The sequence below is a fragment of the Scyliorhinus canicula genome, chromosome 6 (assembly GCF_902713615.1).
Source record: "Scyliorhinus canicula chromosome 6, sScyCan1.1, whole genome shotgun sequence".
In the NCBI taxonomy this organism is placed as follows: domain Eukaryota; kingdom Metazoa; phylum Chordata; class Chondrichthyes; order Carcharhiniformes; family Scyliorhinidae; genus Scyliorhinus; species Scyliorhinus canicula.
In genome coordinates, this window is record NC_052151.1 from 201,637,285 (window position 1) to 201,656,775 (window position 19,491).

General features: G+C 52.0%; 1 protein-coding gene across 1 annotated transcript; it reads right to left on the bottom strand.

Annotated features, from left to right (window-relative positions):
- Window positions 1-4,404: 4,404 nt before the first annotated feature.
- On the bottom strand, window positions 4,405-18,682 carry LOC119967806 (SLAM family member 5-like). The gene is made up of 5 exons (XM_038800810.1): window positions 18,589-18,682; window positions 12,029-12,358; window positions 11,109-11,399; window positions 5,808-5,954; window positions 4,405-4,804 (listed from the first exon to the last, which is right to left on the bottom strand). The coding sequence occupies exons 1-5, from the start codon at window positions 18,644-18,646 to the stop codon at window positions 4,800-4,802; spliced, it is 831 nt and encodes a 276-aa protein (XP_038656738.1). The 5' UTR covers window positions 18,647-18,682; the 3' UTR covers window positions 4,405-4,799.
- Between the last annotated feature and the right edge of the window lie 809 nt (window positions 18,683-19,491).

Genomic DNA, 19,491 nt, shown 5'->3' on the forward strand with positions numbered 1-19,491 from the left:
ACACCCACCCTTCTGGCTTCAACACGGGGACTACAGGTGTAGCCCAATCAGCATAGTGGATGGGGGGGGGGGGATAAGAGCCAGCTGCTCTACCTTGACGCAAAGTGTATACGGCACAGGGCGGGCACGGAAATATCAGGGGTGGGCATTCTCTTCCACATTTATCGTGGCCATTGATCCTTTAATGGTCCCATGGCCTTTGGCAAAAACCGATGGGGACCTGGACAGCACTCCATCTTGTCCAATGGGGTACATCTGGCACATTCATTGCCAATCCAAACATTATTGTCGCAGCCAATCATACCCCAATAGGCTGGGCCCGATGCCACGGACGATCACGCGGATTGGTCTCCGTATTCCATGGGCACGTGTACGGTGCCCTCGATTTATAATAATCATCTTTTTATTGTCACAAATAGGCTTCCATTAACACTGCAACAAAGTTACTGTGAAAAGCCCCTAGTCGCCACATTCCGGCACCTGTTCGGGTACACAGAGGGAGAATTCAGAATTCTCAGCTGGTACGGGAATTGAACCCACGCTGCTGGCCTTGTTCAGCATGACAAGCCAGCTGTCTAGCCCACTGAGCTAATCCAGCCCCCGGTGTACGCGGCCAGTTGGGCGAAGCTCCAGCGGCTGAAGACCTGTCGGGATCGCTGAAAGTCTGCAAACACTGACGCCAGAAACTGCCATAAGACCATAAGACATAGGAGTGGAAGTAAGGCCATTCGGCCCATCGAGTCCACTCCGCCATTCAATCATGGCTGATGGGCATTTCAACTCCACCTCCCAGCATTCTCCCCATAGCCCTTAATTCCTCGCGACATCAAGAATTTATCTATCTCTGCCTTGAAGCCATTTAGCGTCCCGGCCTCCACTGCACTCTGCGGCAATGAATTCCACAGGCCCACCACTCTCTGGCTGAAGAAATGTCTCCGCATTTCTGTTTTGAATTTACCCCCTCTAATTCTAAGGCTGTGCCCACGGGTCCTCGACTCCTCGCCTAACGGAAACAGTTTCTTTGCGTCCATCCTTTCTAAGCCATGTATTATCTTGTAAGTTTCTATTAGATCTCCCCTTAACCTTCTGAACTCCAATGAATACAATCCCAGGAACGCCAGCCGTTCCTCATATGCTAGACCCGCCATTCCAGGGATCATCCGTGTGAATCTCCGCTGGACACGCTCCAGTGCCAGTATGTCCTTCCTGAGATGTGGGGCCCAAAACTGGACACAGTACTCCAAATGGGGCCTAACCCGTGTCCAGTTCGATCTGGGTGGGGGGGTCGCGTTTAGCAGCAGCATCACCCGGATAGGTGCCATTCTGGGGCCAGTCACACAGAGCAGCAGCAGGGTCAGCTCCTCAGACTCCAGGTCTTCCAGGGAATGCCTGCTGCTCCTTCGGGGAAAATGGCGACTGGTCCGTTGTTGGGAAACGGCACCCTCACGTGATCGCCCGGAGCCTCGTTCCTGGCCTTGCTTTCCCGCTTGATGCTGGTGCCTGCCGTCCGGAAACACTGAGTCGGGGGAAGCTCCACGGTCCGGGATGAGTCACGGCGGAAGTAGTGGGACTTGCGGTGACTTCCACCCTGGGATGGTCCCGGCACCTCGATTCTGGTGGTCGCCAGCCGGCGGTGTTGATGGCCCCCAATGTTCAGGACCGTTCGGAGTTCTTGGAGCCTGCGGACGGCGCTTTCTTGGGTGAGCGACAGCCCTGGCCAGGGTCCGGGGAGTCTCCCAGTCCCGAAGTCCGCAAACAAAGCGGTCCCTCAGTGATTCAGTAAGGGCAGTTCCGAACTCGCAGGGGGCAGCGAGTCCCCGTACGCAGGCCAAGTGTTCCCAGGTGGACTCTGGGAAGAGCTATGGAAAGGGTACCGCCAGACTAATGGGGAGGCTGTTCATTTAGCTGACGGCCCACTCAGTCAATCAGCCTGACGAACGGCAATCATCCCGTCCTGTCTGGGTAAGTCACGTTCCTGATTAGTGCATAGGTCGGTCCTCCAACGGCGGTCACTAAGGTGACGGTCTGTCGCTCGTCAGTGCTGATGACGTTTATGTGAAAAAAAATGTTTTGATGTGCTGGGCCCAATCGTCCGAGTTGGCATCAAAAGGCTCGGCATTTCCTATGTGTGCCATACCTGCCAGCTGGAGAATGGCCTCCTGAGGAAGCGGAAAAACGATTCAGGTAGCACTTTATCCTCGTCGCCAGTGCTGTAGACGGAGGCAATGACTCCACAATGGGCCGGGCTGATAGGATACAACACTCTTTATTCCACACTGCTCAATCAATCCTCAACACTGACTCCTCTCCACTCCCCACAGCGTCTCCTTCCCCCAACTGCTTCCGGGTCGGGGTTTGTTTCCTATGGAGAGCTCCACCAATTGGGAGGAAGCTTCCCCCCCCCCCCCAGTCACCTGGGTAGCTCATACTCTGAGGCACATGCAGGTTGTGTTTCTCTGAGCTCCCGCTGCTTCTGGCTGTCACCCTGCTCCCGGACCTGGTGTGTTATTCTGTATATTGGCTGACTTTCCTGGACTTTGAACCCTGGACTAAGGCAAGGGGGAACGGTGCTATGAACGGCTGGATAGAGGGGAAGAGGATCCTGTTGCTTCTGCCAGTTGCTTGCAGGGGAGCGAGAGAGGAGAGAGCTTACCTGCCTGCAGTTGTTACGCCTGGGACTCGTACTTGTCACTGGCTGCCTTTCTGCTTATCGGCTGGGAGTGGCGCATGGCGGGGGTGTGGGGGGTTGGGGTTAGGTTGGCCTCCTCCTGGGCTGAAGGTGGAGGAGAACAGACTGGTTTTTGCAGCTTTGGACTGGATGGTGTCTGGATGCTGGAACTGTGAGAGCTGCTTGTGCAAATGTTGGTTTGGTTTGACTGTTGGGGGGGATTGTGTAGTTATTATTGTATTTATGTTGTGTTTTGTTTATTTTTGTATCTAGCGTCTGGGTGCTCGCCAGTTGGGGCCCCCCCTGTTTCAGTGCACTGGAAGGTGAGGGGTCTTCCCGGTTCTAGTGAAGGGGAGGGATGTTCTCTCTCACTCTCCTCCACCCCTCGCTGCCTGTCCTTTTCCAGTGGACTGAGCTGCTTGTGGGCGCCTCTTCTCTGACGTGAGGCTGTCGCTGGAGCCGGAGGAGGGTGGGGGAGGGGAGCATGTGCTGGCTCGAGTGCTGGCGGCTTTACCGTGTATTTAATTGTTTGTTGGATTTCTTGCTGTTGCTCTGTATTTTGTTTTGTTTTTTGTAAAAGGATCTCTGTGTCTTCGTAATAACAGAAATTCAAGATTGGCTTCTTGGATTGAAAGCAATTTGCAACTTTTATTTTGTCACCTAGTAGTGTCAACTGGTAAGCTTTAATTTTCACACGAGTACTGAATTTAGGAAGGCCCAACCAGCCCTGCAGTAAGCTAGTCAGATGTATCGATTGTTTGTCCTCAGCAAATACAGCTAAGTTGAATTGAATTTAAAATGCTATTATAGTTCGTGGTAATTTTGTCAACTCAAGATTCACAGTACAAAATGACTGCGCAGTTTAAAATAGAATAAAATAGCCATTTTGCAAAGCAAGCAGATAGAATACGTTTCAGAGGATAGGTTGCATTGATTCTGGAGTGGCCTTCCCATCCCAATGCCTGAACTTTTAAGAAGATTACTATCCTAAACGTTTCGTCCTCTTTACAGCTATGATTGGTTTTAAATAATTTATAATTCATTCAATTCGAGCAAATGTCTGTCTGTTCAAATTTAAGAGATAACGGTGGCTGTATTTTTCCATAGCACCAGGAGTGGGGTGACTGGTCGTCACCATCAAAACAAAACTAGGATTTCAGCACAGGGCTAAATCGCTGGCTTTGAAAGCAGACCAAGTCAGGCCAGCAGCACGGTTCGATTCCCGTAACAGCCTCCCCGAACAGGCGCCGGAATGTGGCGACTAGGGGCTTTTCACAGTAACTTCATTGAAGCCTACTCGTGACAATAAGTGATTTTCATTTCATTTCATAGTTCTTTACGAGACAGAGGGTCTTTTCGCAGCATGACTGAGCGCAGACTCTGACGGTCTGCGAAAATGTGCTTATCAGATCAATTCACAAGCACTCCGCTTTTCTTACTGTCACGGTTAATATATGACTTTAAATTTTATTTGACATGATTTCTCTCAATAATTTCTTCATTTAAACCTTTTTCTCTCTTTTCCGCCTTGCGGGGTGGGGGTGGGGGGGGGGATGGGGATGGGGGGTGGTGCCATTGACTTCATCCAGTTGCCTTCTCTCATTCCCTGTGTCAAGGTCCAGCATGGAGCGGGGAGATTCCATTGGGAGTCTATTTCGGAATACTGTCCAGCTGAGGTCAAGGCCTGGGAGCAATAGTGGGAGGAGGTAGGGGGAGGGGGGGAGGAAGAGACAGGAATCTTGCTGTGCCTGCGAGGATCAGCACCACACCAGGATAACTTGGTACAGACCCTGGGAGGGGGTAAGAGGGGTGTAAACCAGGCTCCTCTGTCAGTAATGGTGGGGGTGGAGGGGTGGGTTTATGAGAGTTAATTAGGAGGTTTGAGGGCAGTGAGAGATGCAGATGTTGGGTGTGGGATTGGAACAGGGAGTGACGAAGGGAGATGACATGAGAAGGGGCCACCAGCGGCTAACAGGAAATCTTCACTGGCAGATTGGTCAGACTGGGAGTCCCACCGCGTAGACCCGTCTCTGAACGTCTTGGTCCCAGGGCTGCCGAGGAGGGCCCTCTTTTCCTTCCACTTTTCGGAAGATGACCTTTGATCTTGGCAGCGAACGAGGCTGGAATGGGATCAACCTGCAAATGAAAGATGGAGGTGTCGGTATATCAGCAACAAATGACATTTCCTGGAAGCACGTCAACAGTGACAGAGACAACAACATTTAAACACACTGCTGGCAATCAGGTCAATATCAGATACGGACATTACAGTGGGAGGGAGCGGAGTGGTTCAGCAATATCGCTCCAGCATTGCAAAGGAACCTCCCACCTGTTCACATTACCATGCTCAGTGGGGTCTGGAACTAACAACTCCACCTGTCTTCCTCAAACATCCACTCCCTCCACCACCAACGCAGAGCCGTCACCAAAGACATCTCTGTGCAGCCGTGTGTACCACCCACAGGTCAAGGCTCCTTCGGCAGCACCTTCCCAACTCACGACTTCTACCATCCAGAAGGACAAGAGCAGCGATCCCTTCCAGTCAGGAACACTTCAGCAGTCCAGGCCGTTCCGCCTCCCATCTTTGGGTAAACATTCTCCAAGGCGCCCTTTGCGTCAACGCAGAATCTCCGAGCAGAAACCCGTAGCCAAGTTCCACACGCGTGAGGGCGGCCTCAACCGAGATCTCGGGGTCGCGTCACATTACATGTAACCCCCACCATACTACCCGGGTTGGAAGAATCCTACTAAGTGTCCTGGCTTGAGACAATTCACAGCTTGATTCCCTGCGATTATCCCTCACCCCACTCACACTATTCCTATAAAGATTTGCTCTTCACATTCCAATCTGTCATTATTTTGCAATTGTGTCTCTCCTGTATATTGCTGCGATTGTGAACCTGTCTCCACTTCGCCTGATGGAGGGGCGGCGCTCTGAAAGCTACTGATTTCAAATCAACCTGTTGGACTTTAACCGGGTGTGAGACTTCTTACCCAGCAAGGAAAAGCTGAGTTCAATGAGCGTGGCTCCGCCCACGAGCTGAATATAATGCAAGATGGCCAAAGGTGACAGGTCGGATTATTACGTCCTGCGACCAATCCCCTCCACGTATTGCCTGAGATTAAGATGAACCATTACCTTCTATGTTTCCATGACCAGATTTCTGACGTGACTTATGATATAAAACGATGATAATAATGATCATGATGGAGAAGATAATGATGATGCTGATTTTGACAATGATGGGGATAATGTTGATCCTGGTCTTGAATAAATTATTTGAATCTGCAAGACAGGAAACAAATAGACAAACGTGAGATCTATGGGCAATAAGTGGGGTAGAATCAAAAGAGTCATAGGATTTGCAGTGCTGAAGGAGGCCATTTGGCCCATCGAGTCTGCACCGGCCCTTGGAAAGAGCACCCCACCCAAGCCCACACCTCCATCCCATCCCCACACCTACACCCTATCCCCGTAACCCCAACAAATCTTTTTTGGACACCAAGGGCAATTTATCATGGCCAATCCATCTAATCTGCACAGTTTTGGACTGTGGAGGGGAAAGCGGAGCACCCGGAGGAAACCCACGCAGACACGGGGAGAACGTGCAGACTCCGCACAGACAGTGACCCAAGCCAGGAATCGAACCTGGGACCCTGGAGCTGTGAAGAAACTGTGCTAACCACTGTGCTACCGTGCTGCTGAGGAGCACACGCTTCATTTTCTGTGGAAGGGTGATTATGGACTCGAAACGTTAACTCAGTTTCCCTCTCCACAGATGTTGCCAGAGCAGACGGGTTTGTCCAACACTTTCAGTTTGTGGTTCTGATTTCCAGCACGCAAAGTATTTTGCTTTTATTGACAAGGGTAAATATCTTGTTGAGTGAGGCGGTTTTATTACTGATGCACAGATCACTAAAGGGGGTGACACAGGTTTACTGAGGGTGTAAGTCAGCAGCAAAGCTTGTCCTGGGCTCCTTTCTACAGGGGGCAAATTGAAAGGCCTACAATTTAGTTTAAACTTGTATTAAACTTCGGTGACACCACGCTTGGGAGCGCTGTGCGCAGTTGTGAGACGTGATTTAACCGGACAAAATCTATATCCGGTTCCGGGCACGTGTGGCGGGTGTTTCTCAGTGACTGCAGCGGCTGAGGAACAGCAGATATTTAACGACACTTTGCCATTTATTTTGGTCTCGGGAAGTTTCTGTCTGCCAAGACCGCACTAAAGAGCCATTTCTCGCTGGTGAGCCCAACAGGAAAGGCTCCTCGCAGATCGGGGCGCCATTTTCCCTGACTGCGCCGATCTTCCCCGCCCCCACCCACCTTTCAGCAACTCCCCCCCTCCCACTTTGGACCTCCCCCCAATATCGAGGGAACAGAACCCCCGCCCCCCCCCCACCGCCCCCAGACCTGGTAAGGCCTCTCCAGGGTCCAATCCCTCGCAGTGTGAACTTGGCACCCGGCTATCCTGGTCCTGGCATCCTGGCAGTGACTCTGCCCGCCTGGCGGTGCCAGTGTTCCAGAGGGAGTTCCAAGGTGCCACCCTGCTCTGTCCTCTATCACCTGGGGGTCTGCAATGGCCTGTGGGATCCCCACCCCGAGGTGCCATAAGGCCATGAGACATAGCTGCAGAATTAGGCCTCTCGGCCCATCGAGTCTGCTCCGCTATTCAATCATGGCTGATATTTTTCTCATCCCCATTCTCCTGCCTTCTCCCCATAACCCCTGATCCCCTTATTGATCAAGAACCTATCTATCTCTGTCTAAAAGACACTCAGTGATTTGGCCTCCACAGCCTTCTGCGGCAAAGAGTTCCACTGATTCATCAACATCTGGCTGAAGAAATTCCTCCTCATCTCTGTTTTAAAGGATCGTCCCTTTACTCTTAGATTCTGTCCTCTGGTTCTAGTTTCTCCAACAAGTGGAAACATCCTCTCCACGTCCACTCTATCCAGGCCTCGCAGTACCCTGTAAGTTTCAATAATATCCCCCCTCATCCTTCTGAACTCCGAGAACAGACCCAGAGCCCTCAACCATTCCTCAGACGACAAGCTCTTCATTCCAGGGATCTTTCTTGCGAACCTCCTCTGGACCCTTTCCAAGGGCAGCACGGTAGCATTGTGGATAGCACAATCGCTTCACAGCTCCAGGGTCCCAGGTTCGATTCCGGCTTGGGTCACTGTCTGTGCGGAGTCTGCACATCCTCCCCGTGTGTGCGTGGGTTTCCTCCGGGTGCTCCAGTTTCCTCCCACTATGCACAGTTCTGGTCTCCATATCCCTCGGTTAGACCACACTGGGAGCACTGTGCACAGTTCTGGTCTCCATATCCCTCGGTTAGACCACACTTGGAGCACTGTGCACAGTTCTGGTCTCCATAATCCCTCAGTTAGACCACACTGGGAGCACTGTGCACATTTCTGGTCTCCATATCCCTCGGTTAGACCACACTTGGAGCACTGTGCACAGTTCTGGTCTCCATATCCCTCGGTTAGACCACATTTGGAGCACTGTGCACAATTCTGGTCTCCATATCCCTCGGTTAGACCACACTTGGAGCACTGTGCACAGTTCTGGTCTCCATATCCCTCGGTTAGACCACATTGGGAGCACTGTGCACAGTTCTGGTCTCCATATCCCTCGGTTAGACCACACTGGGAGCACTGTGCACAATTCTGGTCTCCATATCCCTCGGTTAGACCACACTTGGAGCACTGTGCACAGTTCTGGTCTCCATATCCCTCGGTTAGACCACATTTGGAGCACTGTGCACAATTCTGGTCTCCATATCCTCGGCTAGACCACATTTGGAGCACTGTGCACAATTCTGGTCTCCATATCCCTCGGTTAGACCATACTGGGAGCACTGTGCACAATTCTGGTCTCCATATCCCTCGGTCAGACCACACTGGGAGCACTGTGCACAGTTCTGGTCTCCATATCCCTCGGTTAGACCACACTGGGAGCACTGTGCACAGTTCTGGTCTCCATATCCCTCGGTTAGACCACGCTTGGAGCACTGTGCACAGTTCTGGTCTCCATATCCCTCGGTTAGACCACACTGGGAGCACTGTGCACAGTTCTGGTCTCCATATCCCTCGGTTAGACCACGCTTGGAGCACTGTGCACAGTTCTGGTCTCCATATCCCTCGGTTAGACCACGCTTGGAGCACTGTGCACAGACTCAATCATGGAGCTTTTAAAAAAAAAATTCTTTAAAGGCACCAGTGAATGAGGAGAATAGATTTACACAGAACAAATAGCCATGATCCTTTCTTCAGAACAGTGTTCCTCAAAGTGGGGTTGGCGACCCACAGGTAGGTCGCAGGATGATGTAAAATGGGTCCCCAAAGTTCTCCAAAAACGATGCCCAAAGATTGCCTGACCATTCTTCCTATTTTCTATCTGGGTAAATTCCCGCTGCAGCACAGTCTATGACCACATGAGGGCAGTTGGAGGATAAATGTGACATTTTTCAAAGTAACGATGGAGAATCTATTGTGAACATGGCGTGGGTCCCGCACGGCGGCCATTTTGAAAAGTCGTGCCAGAAAAAAAAAAGGTTGAGAAACACTGCTCGAGAAAGTAGAAGGTCGAGGACTAAAATATCTTTGCAATTATGAATGGCTTCGATAGAGAGAGTGAGCCCTGAGGGGGTGGATAAGTAGAAAATATCACCCGTTTCAAGAGAAGAGCACCCAGAGGCGTGCTGGAGAGAGAGTCAGCCCTCACAGTGGCCTCCTGGAGACAATTAACTGGATCTTTATGGAGAGAGTTAGTTGGATTTCTTCACCACCGGCCAGAAACAAAACTCAAACCACAAACTCAAGCCTTGAAGCTCTGAAAAACATAAGATATAGGAGCAGAATTAGGCCATTTGGCCCATTGAGTCTGCTCTGCCAGTCAATCATGACTGATTTCAACCTGGCCTCAACTCCCCCGTCTTGACCCGTCTCCGTAACCTTCAACCCATTACCAATTAAAAATCTGTCCAACTCCCCCTTCAATTTACTCACTGTCCCAGCATCCACCACACTCTGCGACAGCAAATTCCACAGATTCACAATCCTTTGGGAGAAGTAGTTTATCCTCGGCTGTGTTTTAAATTTGCTGCATCTTATCCTCAGACTATGACCTCTCATTTTCGAATGCCTCACGAAGAAGCATCCGCTCCCACGTCTACTTTATCCATACCTTTTATCATCTTGGATATCTCACTTTGATCTCTCAAAATTCTTCTAAACTCTCTCTAGGCTTGTGGGATCAGACCCAATCACCGCCTGTTACCGAGCAGAGCACAGCCTTTGGGCTAATTCATTAGCCAGCAGCCAATCAATCAAACCGAGTCCTCACTGATCTCCCTGACATTGGTCAAGCTCCTGTTTAAACCAGCACAACCTTCCGGATACTTCTGTTTGAATTAAAGGTACAGGCTTCTTGCATTAAAGTCGCAGGTCCATTAATCATCCATGGATCAAAAGTGAAACAGTAAAATAAAAGAAAGGGGAAATAAAGGAAGGAACAAGAAGGAGCCTTACATGTGAGATTTTTGATGTGAGACACAATGAGCGACTGGGCTCTGGAATATTCTGCCTTGAAGTGTGGTGGAGACAGGTTTAATCGAGGGCATTGGACGATTATCTTCAGAGAAACAATTAAGTCATGATGCTCGTTTGGAGAGCTGGTGCAGAGATGAAGGGCAGAATGGCCTCCTGATAGCTATGAAATCCTTTCAGCACAGAAGCAGGCCATTCAGCCCATCGTGTGTGCTTGACCGACCCCAGAGAGGAGCCCACCAAGGCCACACCCCGTCCTATCCCGTAACCCTGCACATTGATCATGGCCAGTCTACCTCTGCTGCGCATCTCTGGACAGTGAATCATAGAACAGAATGACTATAGCGCAGGAGGCCATTTGGCCCATCGAGTCTGCACCAACCCTCTGAAAGCGCGCCCCATCTAGGCCCGCTCCCCTGCCCTATCCCCAGAACCCCAACCAACCTTTGGATGCTAAGGGGCAATTTAGCATGGCCAATCCACCTAATCTGCAGATCTGTGGACTGCGGGAGGAAACCGGAGCATCCGGAGGAAACCCACACAGACACGGGGAGATCGTGCAGACTCCACACAGACACACACACACACGCACACACACAGGTGAGCCAAGGTGCAGATTGTATCTGGGTCCCTGGCACTGTGGGGCAGCAGTGCTAACCACTGTGCCACCCCTCTGCACCATTTAATTGTGAGATTCCGTGATCTCCTCACTGTTCGTCTTCCAATCTTGAAAACCTGGACAAAATAACCCTTTAAATTTAACCATCCCAGGGGTAACAGCCCGGCCTATTGAAGCCGAGCCCTTGGGTCCCCACAGTTATCTCTCAGTCCACTCCATTCCCTACTCCAGCTTCCCCCTGTTAGATACAAGGTTGTCACTGACCTTTCTGTGTATGTTGACATGGTTTATCTTTACTGAACACTGTGCTCTCCTCGCTGACAGGGTTCTGGGCTGTGCACAGGTAGTTGATGGAGTTGGACATTCCCACCGACACTTCCAACTGCTCCATATTCCTGGAGACAGGCTGAATGGAATCATCCCAGTCAAAGTATCCAACTGGAGACCAGCTATAGAGGACACGATCTCCCCTCTCCACAGAGCAGCGCAGGGTCACCATACAGGGCTGACCAATGGTGGTGTTGACCAACTCCACTCGAGGCTTGGATATAGGCTCTGTGTGAAAAAAGAGAGGCTGTGAGTGAGTGTGGATCGGAAAAGCTCCTGGCCTGGACTCTCCCCTCGGTGGGAGACGGGACCCTGAGACTCCTGTCCCCAGACTCTCCCCTCGGTGGGAGACGGGACGGAGAGACTCCTGTCCCCAGACTCTCCCCTCGGTGGGAGACGGGACGGAGAGGCTCCTGTCCCCAGACTCTCCCCTCGGTGGGAGACGGGACGGAGAGGCTCCTGTCCCCAGACTCTCCCCTCGGTGGGAGACGGGACGGAGAGGCTCCTGTCCCCAGACTCTCCCCTCGGTTGGAGACGGGACGGAGAGACTCCTGTCCCCAGACTCTCCCCTCGGTGGGAGACGGGACGGAGAGGCTCCTGTCCCCAGACTCTCCCCTCGGTGGGAGACGGGACGGAGAGGCTCCTGTCCCCAGACTCTCCCCTCGGTGGGAGACGGGACGGAGAGACTCCTGTCCCCAGACTCTCCCCTCGGTGGGAGACGGGACGGAGAGGCTCCTGTCCCCAGACTCTCCCCTCGGTGGGAGACGGGACGGAGAGGCTCCTGTCCCCAGACTCTCCCCTCGGTGGGAGACGGGAAATAGTTACCCTTCTCTCAATTGAAACTGCAAAATACTCACCATAAACCTGGAGAGAAAGGTGTTTTTTATCATCTCTTGATGTCACCACGGACACAGTGTAAATCCCTTCATCGATTCTTTCGAGTGCGTTTATCTGAAGCGTAAAATTCACAAACATTTGAACTCTTCCTGCGAATCTGCTTCGAAAGATCTTTGTTGTGTTAGTGCCGGTGTCATATCGGGCGATGCTGGTTTCAGGGCTTCCTGTGAATTTCCAGATGATTTCTGCATCGTTTGGGATTGGGTCAATTTCCACAGGTAACCACACAGAATGTCCCAGGCTCCCATTCACTGGATAATCTGGAGTTATAACATTCACATCACCAAGACCTTCAAATGGAAAACATGAAACATACTTTTACTGTCTATCTCTCCCTCCACACAAAATCATTTAGATTAGGTCTGCGTCTCTGTCATTGAAACTTGGGGAACATCACAGGTAACGGAGCAGTGATTGAAAAGGCAGCAATTGGAGTCAATTCTCCAGAGATCAGCAGCTGAGACAGAGGGTCAGTAATGAGGGGGTGCTGCACTGTCAGAGGGTCAGTACTGAGGGAGCGCGGCACTGTCAGAGGGTCAGTACTGAGGGAGTGCTGCACTGTCAGAGGATCAGTACTGAGGGAGTGCTGCACTGTCAGAGGGTCAGTACTGAGGGAGCGCCGCACTGTCAGAGGGTCAGCACTGAGGGAGTGCTGCACTGTCAGAGGGTCAGTACTGAGGGAGTGCCGCACTGTCAGAGGATCAGTACTGAGGGAGTGCTGCACTGTCAGAGGGTCAGTACTGAGGGAGTGCTGCACTGTCAGAGGGTCAGTACTGAGGGAGTGCTGCACTGTCAGAGGGTCAGTACTGAGGCAGTGCTGCACTGTCAGAGGGTCAGTACTGAGGGAGCGCTGCACTGTCAGAGGATCAGTACTCAGGGAGTGCTGCACTGTCAGAGGGTCAGTACTGAAGGAGTGCTGCACTGTCAGAGGGTCAGTACTGAGGGAGGGCTGCACTGTCAGAGAGTCAGAACTGAGGGAATGCCGCACTGTCAGAGGGTCAGTACTGAGTGAGTGCTGCACTGTCAGAGGGTCAGTACTGAGGGAGTGCTGCACTGTCAGAGGGTCAGTACTGAGGGAGTGCTGTACTGTCAGAGGGTCAGTACTGAGGGAGTGCAGCACTGTGAGAGAGTCAGTACTGATGAGTGCTGTACGGTCAGAGGGTCAGTTCTGAGGGAGCGCTGTACTGTCAGAGGGTCAGTACTGAGGGAGTGCTGCACTGTCAGAGGTTCAGTACTGAGGGAGTGCTGCACTGTCAGAGGGTCAGTACTGAGGGAGTGCTGCACTGTCAGAGGGTCAGTACTGAGGAAGTGCTGCACTGTCAGAGGGTCAGTACTGAGGGAGTGCTGCACTGTCAGAGGGTCAGTACTGAGGGAGTGCTGCACTGTCAGAGGGTCAGTATTAAGGGAGCACTGCACTGTCAGAGGGTCAGTACTGAGGGAGTGCTATACTGTCGGAGAGTCAGTACTGAGGGAGTGCTGCACTGTCTGAGGGTCAGTACTGAGGGAGAGCTGCACTGTCTCATGGTCAGTACTGAGGGAGTGCTGCACTGTCAGAGGGTCAGTACTGAGGGAGTGCTGCACTGTCAGAGGGTCAGTACTGAGGGAGTGCTGCACTGTCACAGTGTCAGTTCTGAGGGAGTGCTGCACTGTCAGAGGGTCAGTACTGAGGGAGTGCTGTACTGTCAGAGGGTCAGTACTGAGGGAGCGCTGCACTGTCACAGGATCAGTACTGAGGGAGTGCTGCACTGTCAGAGGGTCAGTACTGAGGGAGTGCTGCAGTGTCAGAGGGTCAGTACTGAGGGAGAGCCGCACTGTCAGAGGGTCAGTACTGAGGGAGTGCTGCACTGTCAGAGGGTCAGTACTGAGGGAGTACTGCACTGTCAGAGGGTCAGTACTGAGGGACTGCCGCACTGTCAGAGGGTCAGTACAGAGGGAGTGCTGCACTGTCAGAGAGTTAGTACTGAGGGAGTGCTGCACTGTCAGAGGGTCAGTACTGAGGAAGCACTGCACGGTGAGAGAGTCAGTACTGATGAGTGCTGTACGGTCAGAGGGTCAGTTCTGAGGGAGCGCTGTACTGTCAGAGGGACAGTACTGAGGGAGCGCTGCACTGTCAGAGGGTCAGTACTGAGGGAGTGCTGCACTGTCAGAGGGTCAGTACTGAGGGAGTGCTGCACTGTCAGAGGTTCAGTACTGAGCGAGTGCTGCACTGTCAGAGGTTCAGTACTGAGCGAGTGCTGCACTGTCAGAGGGTCAGTACTGAGGGAGTGCTGCACTGTCAGAGGGTCAATACTGAGGGAGCTCTGCACTGTCAGAGGGTCAGTACTGAGGGAGTGCTGCACTGTCAGAGGGTCAGTACTGAGGGAGTGCTGCACTGTCAGAGGGTCAGTACTGAGAGGATGCTGCACTGTCAGAGAGTCAGTACTGAGGGAGTGCTGCACCATCAGAGGGTCAGTACTGAGGGAGTGCTGCACTGTCAGAAGGTCAGTATTAAGGGAGCACTGCACTGTCAGAGGGTCAGTACTGAGGGAGTGCTGCACTGTCAGAGGGTCAGTACTGAGGGAGTGCTGCACTGTCAGAGGGCCAGTACTGAGGGAGCGCTGCACTGTCGGACGGTCAGTACTGAGGAAGCGCTGCACTGTCAGAGGGTCAGTACTGAGGGAGTGCTGCATTGTCAGAGGGTCAGTACTGAGGGAGTGCTGCACTGTCAGAGCGTCAGTGCTGAGGGAGAGCTGCACTTTCAGAGGGTCAGTACTGAGGGAGTGCCTCACTGTCAGAGGGCCAGTACTGAGGGAGTGCTATACTGTCAGAGAGTCAGTACTGAGGGAGTGCTGCACTGTCTGAGGGTCAGTACTGAGGGAGAGCTGCACTGTCTCAGGGTCAGTACTGAGGGAGTGGTGCACTGTCACAGGGCCAGTACTGAGGGAGTGCTGTACTGTCAGAGGGTCAGTACTGAGGGAGTGCTGTACTGTCAGAGGGTCAGTACTGAGGGAGCGCTGCACTGTCACAGGATCAGTACTGAGGGAGTGCTGCACTGTCAGAGGGTCAGTACTGAGGGAGTGCTGCACTGTCAGAGGGTCATAGAACATAGAACAGTACAGCACAGAACAGGCCCTTCAGCCCTCGATGTTTTGCCGAGCAATGATCACCCTACTCAAACCCATGTATCCACCCTATACCCGTAACCCAACAAACCCCCCCCCCCAACCTTACTTTTTAGGACACTATGGGCAATTTAGCATGTCCAATCCACCTAACCCGCAGATCTTTGGACTGTGGGAGGTAACCGGAGCACCCGGAGGAAACCCACGCACACACGGGGAGGACATGCAGACTCCGCACAGACAGTCACCCAGCCGAGAACCGAACCTGGGACCCTGGAGCTGTGAAGCATTTATGCTAACCACCATGCTACCGTGCTGCCCCTGAGCAGTACTCCCTCAGTACTGAGGGAGTGCTGCACTATCAGAGGGTCAGTACTGAGGGAGTGCTGCACTGTTAGAGGGTCAGTACTGAGGGAGTGCGGCACTGTTAGAGAGTCAGTACTGAGGGAGTGCTGCACTGCCAGAGGGTCAGTACTGAGGGAGTGCTGCACTGTCAGAGGGTCAGTACTGAAAGAGTGCTGCACTGTCAGAGGGTCAGTACTGAGGGAGTGCTGCACTGTCAGGGACAGTACTGAGGGAGTGCTGCACTGTCAGAGGGTCAGTACTGAGGGAGTGCTGCACTGTTAGTGGGTCAGTACTGAGAGAGTGCTGCACTGTCAGAGGGTCAGTACTGAGGGAGTGCTGCACTGTCAGAGGGTCAGTACTGAGGGAGTGCTGCACTGTTAGGGGGTCAGTACTGAGGGAGTGCTGCACTGTTAGGGGGTCAGTACTGAGAGAGTGCTGCACTGTTAGGGGGTCAGTACTGAGAGAGTGCTGCATTGTCAGAGGGTCAGTACTGAGGGAGTGCTGCACTGTTAGTGGGTCAGTACTGAGAGAGTGCTGCACTATCAGAGGGTCAGTGCTCGGGTTGCGCTGACACTAATAAAACTTATTATTATTATTCAAAGCTGAAGATAGGGGGAAATGTTTAAGGGGAGGGGGCGGGGAGGGAAATAGTAGGTCCGTGATAGGTTGGAGCTGGGAGGGATTGCCCTATGATGTCATGGGGACAAGACAGGGAAGTGTTAACGACAGTGTTACAGACTGGAGAAGGTGGCAATAGTGGCAGAAAGGCAAGATGGCAGAAACGGAGGGGACGGGGTGGTGGGGTGGGGGGGGCGGGGGGTGGGGTGGGGGGGGTGGGGTGGGGGGGATTATATTTATATAAGACTGTATTTCGGGCAGTGAAGGAATCAGGGAATGTGGGACAGTTCAGGAAAGGAGAGTTGTGGTAGATTAGGGATGATCAGGAACAGAAAGATTCCAAAAGGCTGATGGATCGCCGACCGCTCTGTCTCGGGGCTGGGAATTCCGGAGGGTAGGTGTTGTACAAAAGCAAAACACTGCGGATGCTGGAGGTTTCCGATCAAAGTGAAAATGCTGGAAAGGCTCAGCCGGCCTGGCCGTATCTGTGCAAAGAGAGCAACAGAGTTAATGGTTCAGGTTGATGGGCGTGATCAGAACAGAGAATAACAGGAATTGTAATGGGTTTATGTTAAGTGGATTCAGGGGCTGGGGGAACAGAGGGAAGGCCTGTGATTGGTCAACGCAGTGGCCATCACTGCTGCCTCGCAGCGCCAGGGTCCCGGGTTCAATTCCAGCCCTCGGGTGACTGTGTGGAGTTTGTCCTTTCTCCCCGTGTCTGCGTGGGTTTCTTCCGAGTGCTCCGGATTCTTCCCACTGGCAAAGATGTGCAGGTTAGCTGGATTGGCCTTGATCAATGTATAGGATTATGGGGTGGGGCGGGGAGTGAACCTCGATAGTGTTCTCTTTCGGACGGTCGAATGGCCGTCTGTACTATAGGAGTTCTATGATTCGAGAACTGGAGACATTAAATTCTAAAACAAAGTGTTGCTGGTGCTCAATCAAAGGAAGGGGTAACAGGTCAATAAAGAAACAAAAGGATGTATCGCATGCAGGCGAGGGAGTGATGAACGGCTGACAGACAAAAGCAAAAAGTGGAGACATCAAAAATGAACTGGAAAGCCATAAAGAAAAAGGAAACAAATTGGGGAGAGAGATTCTGACCCGTTTGAATCTGAGATTGACAGGTTTAATCTATCGAGGGATAATGGGAGAAATGTGAGGGAAATGGAGTTTGGTGGAATGGACACAGAATGGCTTCCTTATATTCCTGTCTATATTCGTACGGAAGGCACAACAGAAATAGACATCTTTCCCTCCTTCCTGCCTCTCCAGAGATGCCTGGAAGGGGGCTGGAGACATGGAGATTGTGATATTGCTGCCCCAAACCCCACCCAATCCCCACTGACACCGTCCCCCACGACTCTCTGAACTCGGGACTCTCCCAGAGCAGTTACTGGCCTGATGGAACCATCAATTCAGCGAACACGTGTAGTTGGACCTGAACAGAGGCTTTAATACACTTACAATAGAGCCAGCCTATTCGTCGTTGAACTTCAGGTGAACTGGCAGGCTGGCTCTCAGGCACTGATCTTTATACATCGGTCCCAGGGGGAGGAATCCTGGGCGGAGCCAAGGGAGGAGCCCAGTACAACTCTTGTGTACTCCCAGAGCAACTCCCCCGGGTGGTCAGATAGTGCAACTGCACTTACAATGGGTAGATAACGAACATATATACATGGAGTGATATTGGGAACTATATATAGTGTGAATCACATTCACCACAAGGCCAACAGCAGGAAATCTGGTGGTTTTATTCAGCTTCCTCCCAGCGTAGTTCACAAGCGAATGGCATCAAAATGGAAATCGAGAGAGAGAGACTGACTGAGGCAGAGAGGAAGAGAAACAGGAAAAAATATAGAGAGCAAAATAATGGGAGTGAGAAAGGGGGGAGAGAGAGAAAAGGGGGAGAGAGAGAAAAGGGGGAGAGACAGAAAAGGGAGAGAAAAGGGGGAAAGAGAGAAAAGGGGAAGAGAAAAGGGGAGAGCGAGAAAAGGGGGAGAGCGAGAAAAGGGGAAGAGAGAGAAAAGGGGAAGAGAAAAAAGGGGAAGTGAGAAAAGTGGGAGAAAAAAGATCAGAGAATCGGGGGAGAGAAAAAACCCGGACAGAGAAAAGGGAGGGCAGAGCAAAATGTGGGAGAGAAAAGTGGGATGGAGAGAAAAGGGGGAGAAAGGGGAAAAGGGAGAGAGAAAAGGGAGCAAGAAAATAGGGGAGGGAGCGAGAGAGGGAAGTTAAGGAATGACAGAGATGGAACGAATGCGAGGAAGAGTCAGAGGGAAGGGACTGATAAACGGGAGTTGACAAGTGGATGGACAGGGCTCAGGGTGAGGAAGACAGGCGATTGTTCTTGTCTCGCCGCTCTGACAGCGAGCAGGCAGTGGGGGAAGGTCTGGTAAAGGCACGTTCAAGGATGCTGACAGGGTGCCTGAGACAGGAATCCAACAACTGGTTCTTACCGGCAGACAGAAGAGGAAGCAGGAGGAAAATCCGGGCTCTGAGACGACAAGCTGCCATTTCACCCCCACCAGATCCGATCCGGCACAATGCCAGGCTGCAGCCCAGCACCAGAGAAGGAAGTGAAAATGCGGAGATCGGAACCTCGGACCTTTTTACAATAGGCGGGGTTGGTAAAGGGGTAGGTCACTCTCACAGTCGTAGCACTGATATCCTGTGTAATCTTTGGGAAATACACTCTGGGAAGGCTGTGGCATAGTGGTGCAGATGGTGAAATTTGAATGCACTCAAAATCTGGAATTATATGTCTAGAATCATTGTTGATTGGTTGTAAAAACACTTTATGGAAGGAAATCATAGATCATAGAATTTACAGTGCAGAAAGAGACCATTCAGGCCATCGAGTCTGCACCGGCTCTTGGAAAGTTCAACACCTCCACCCTATCCCCATAACCCAGTAACCCCACCCAGCACTAAGGGCAATTTTGGACACTAAGGGCAATTTATCATGGCCAATCCACCTAACCTGCACATCTTTGGACTGTGGGAGGAAACCGGAGCACCCGGAGGAAACCCACGGACACACGGGGAGGATGTGCAGACTCCGCACAGACAGTGACCCAAGCCGGGAATCGAACCTGGGACCCTGGAGCTGTGAAGCCATTGTGCTAACCACAATGCTACTGTGTTGCCCTCTGTCGTCCTTACCTGGTCTGACCTATGTGCCTCCAGACCCACAGCAATGTGGTTTACTCAGTCCCCTGCCCCCTCAAGGGCAATTGGGAATGGGCAATAAATGCTGGCACAGCCTGCCACTTCCACGTCTCATGAACAAATAAAACGTTTTTTCAAAACCCCTTTGTTGATCCTCTCATTCTCTCTCTCTCTGTCACTCTTTCCGCCTC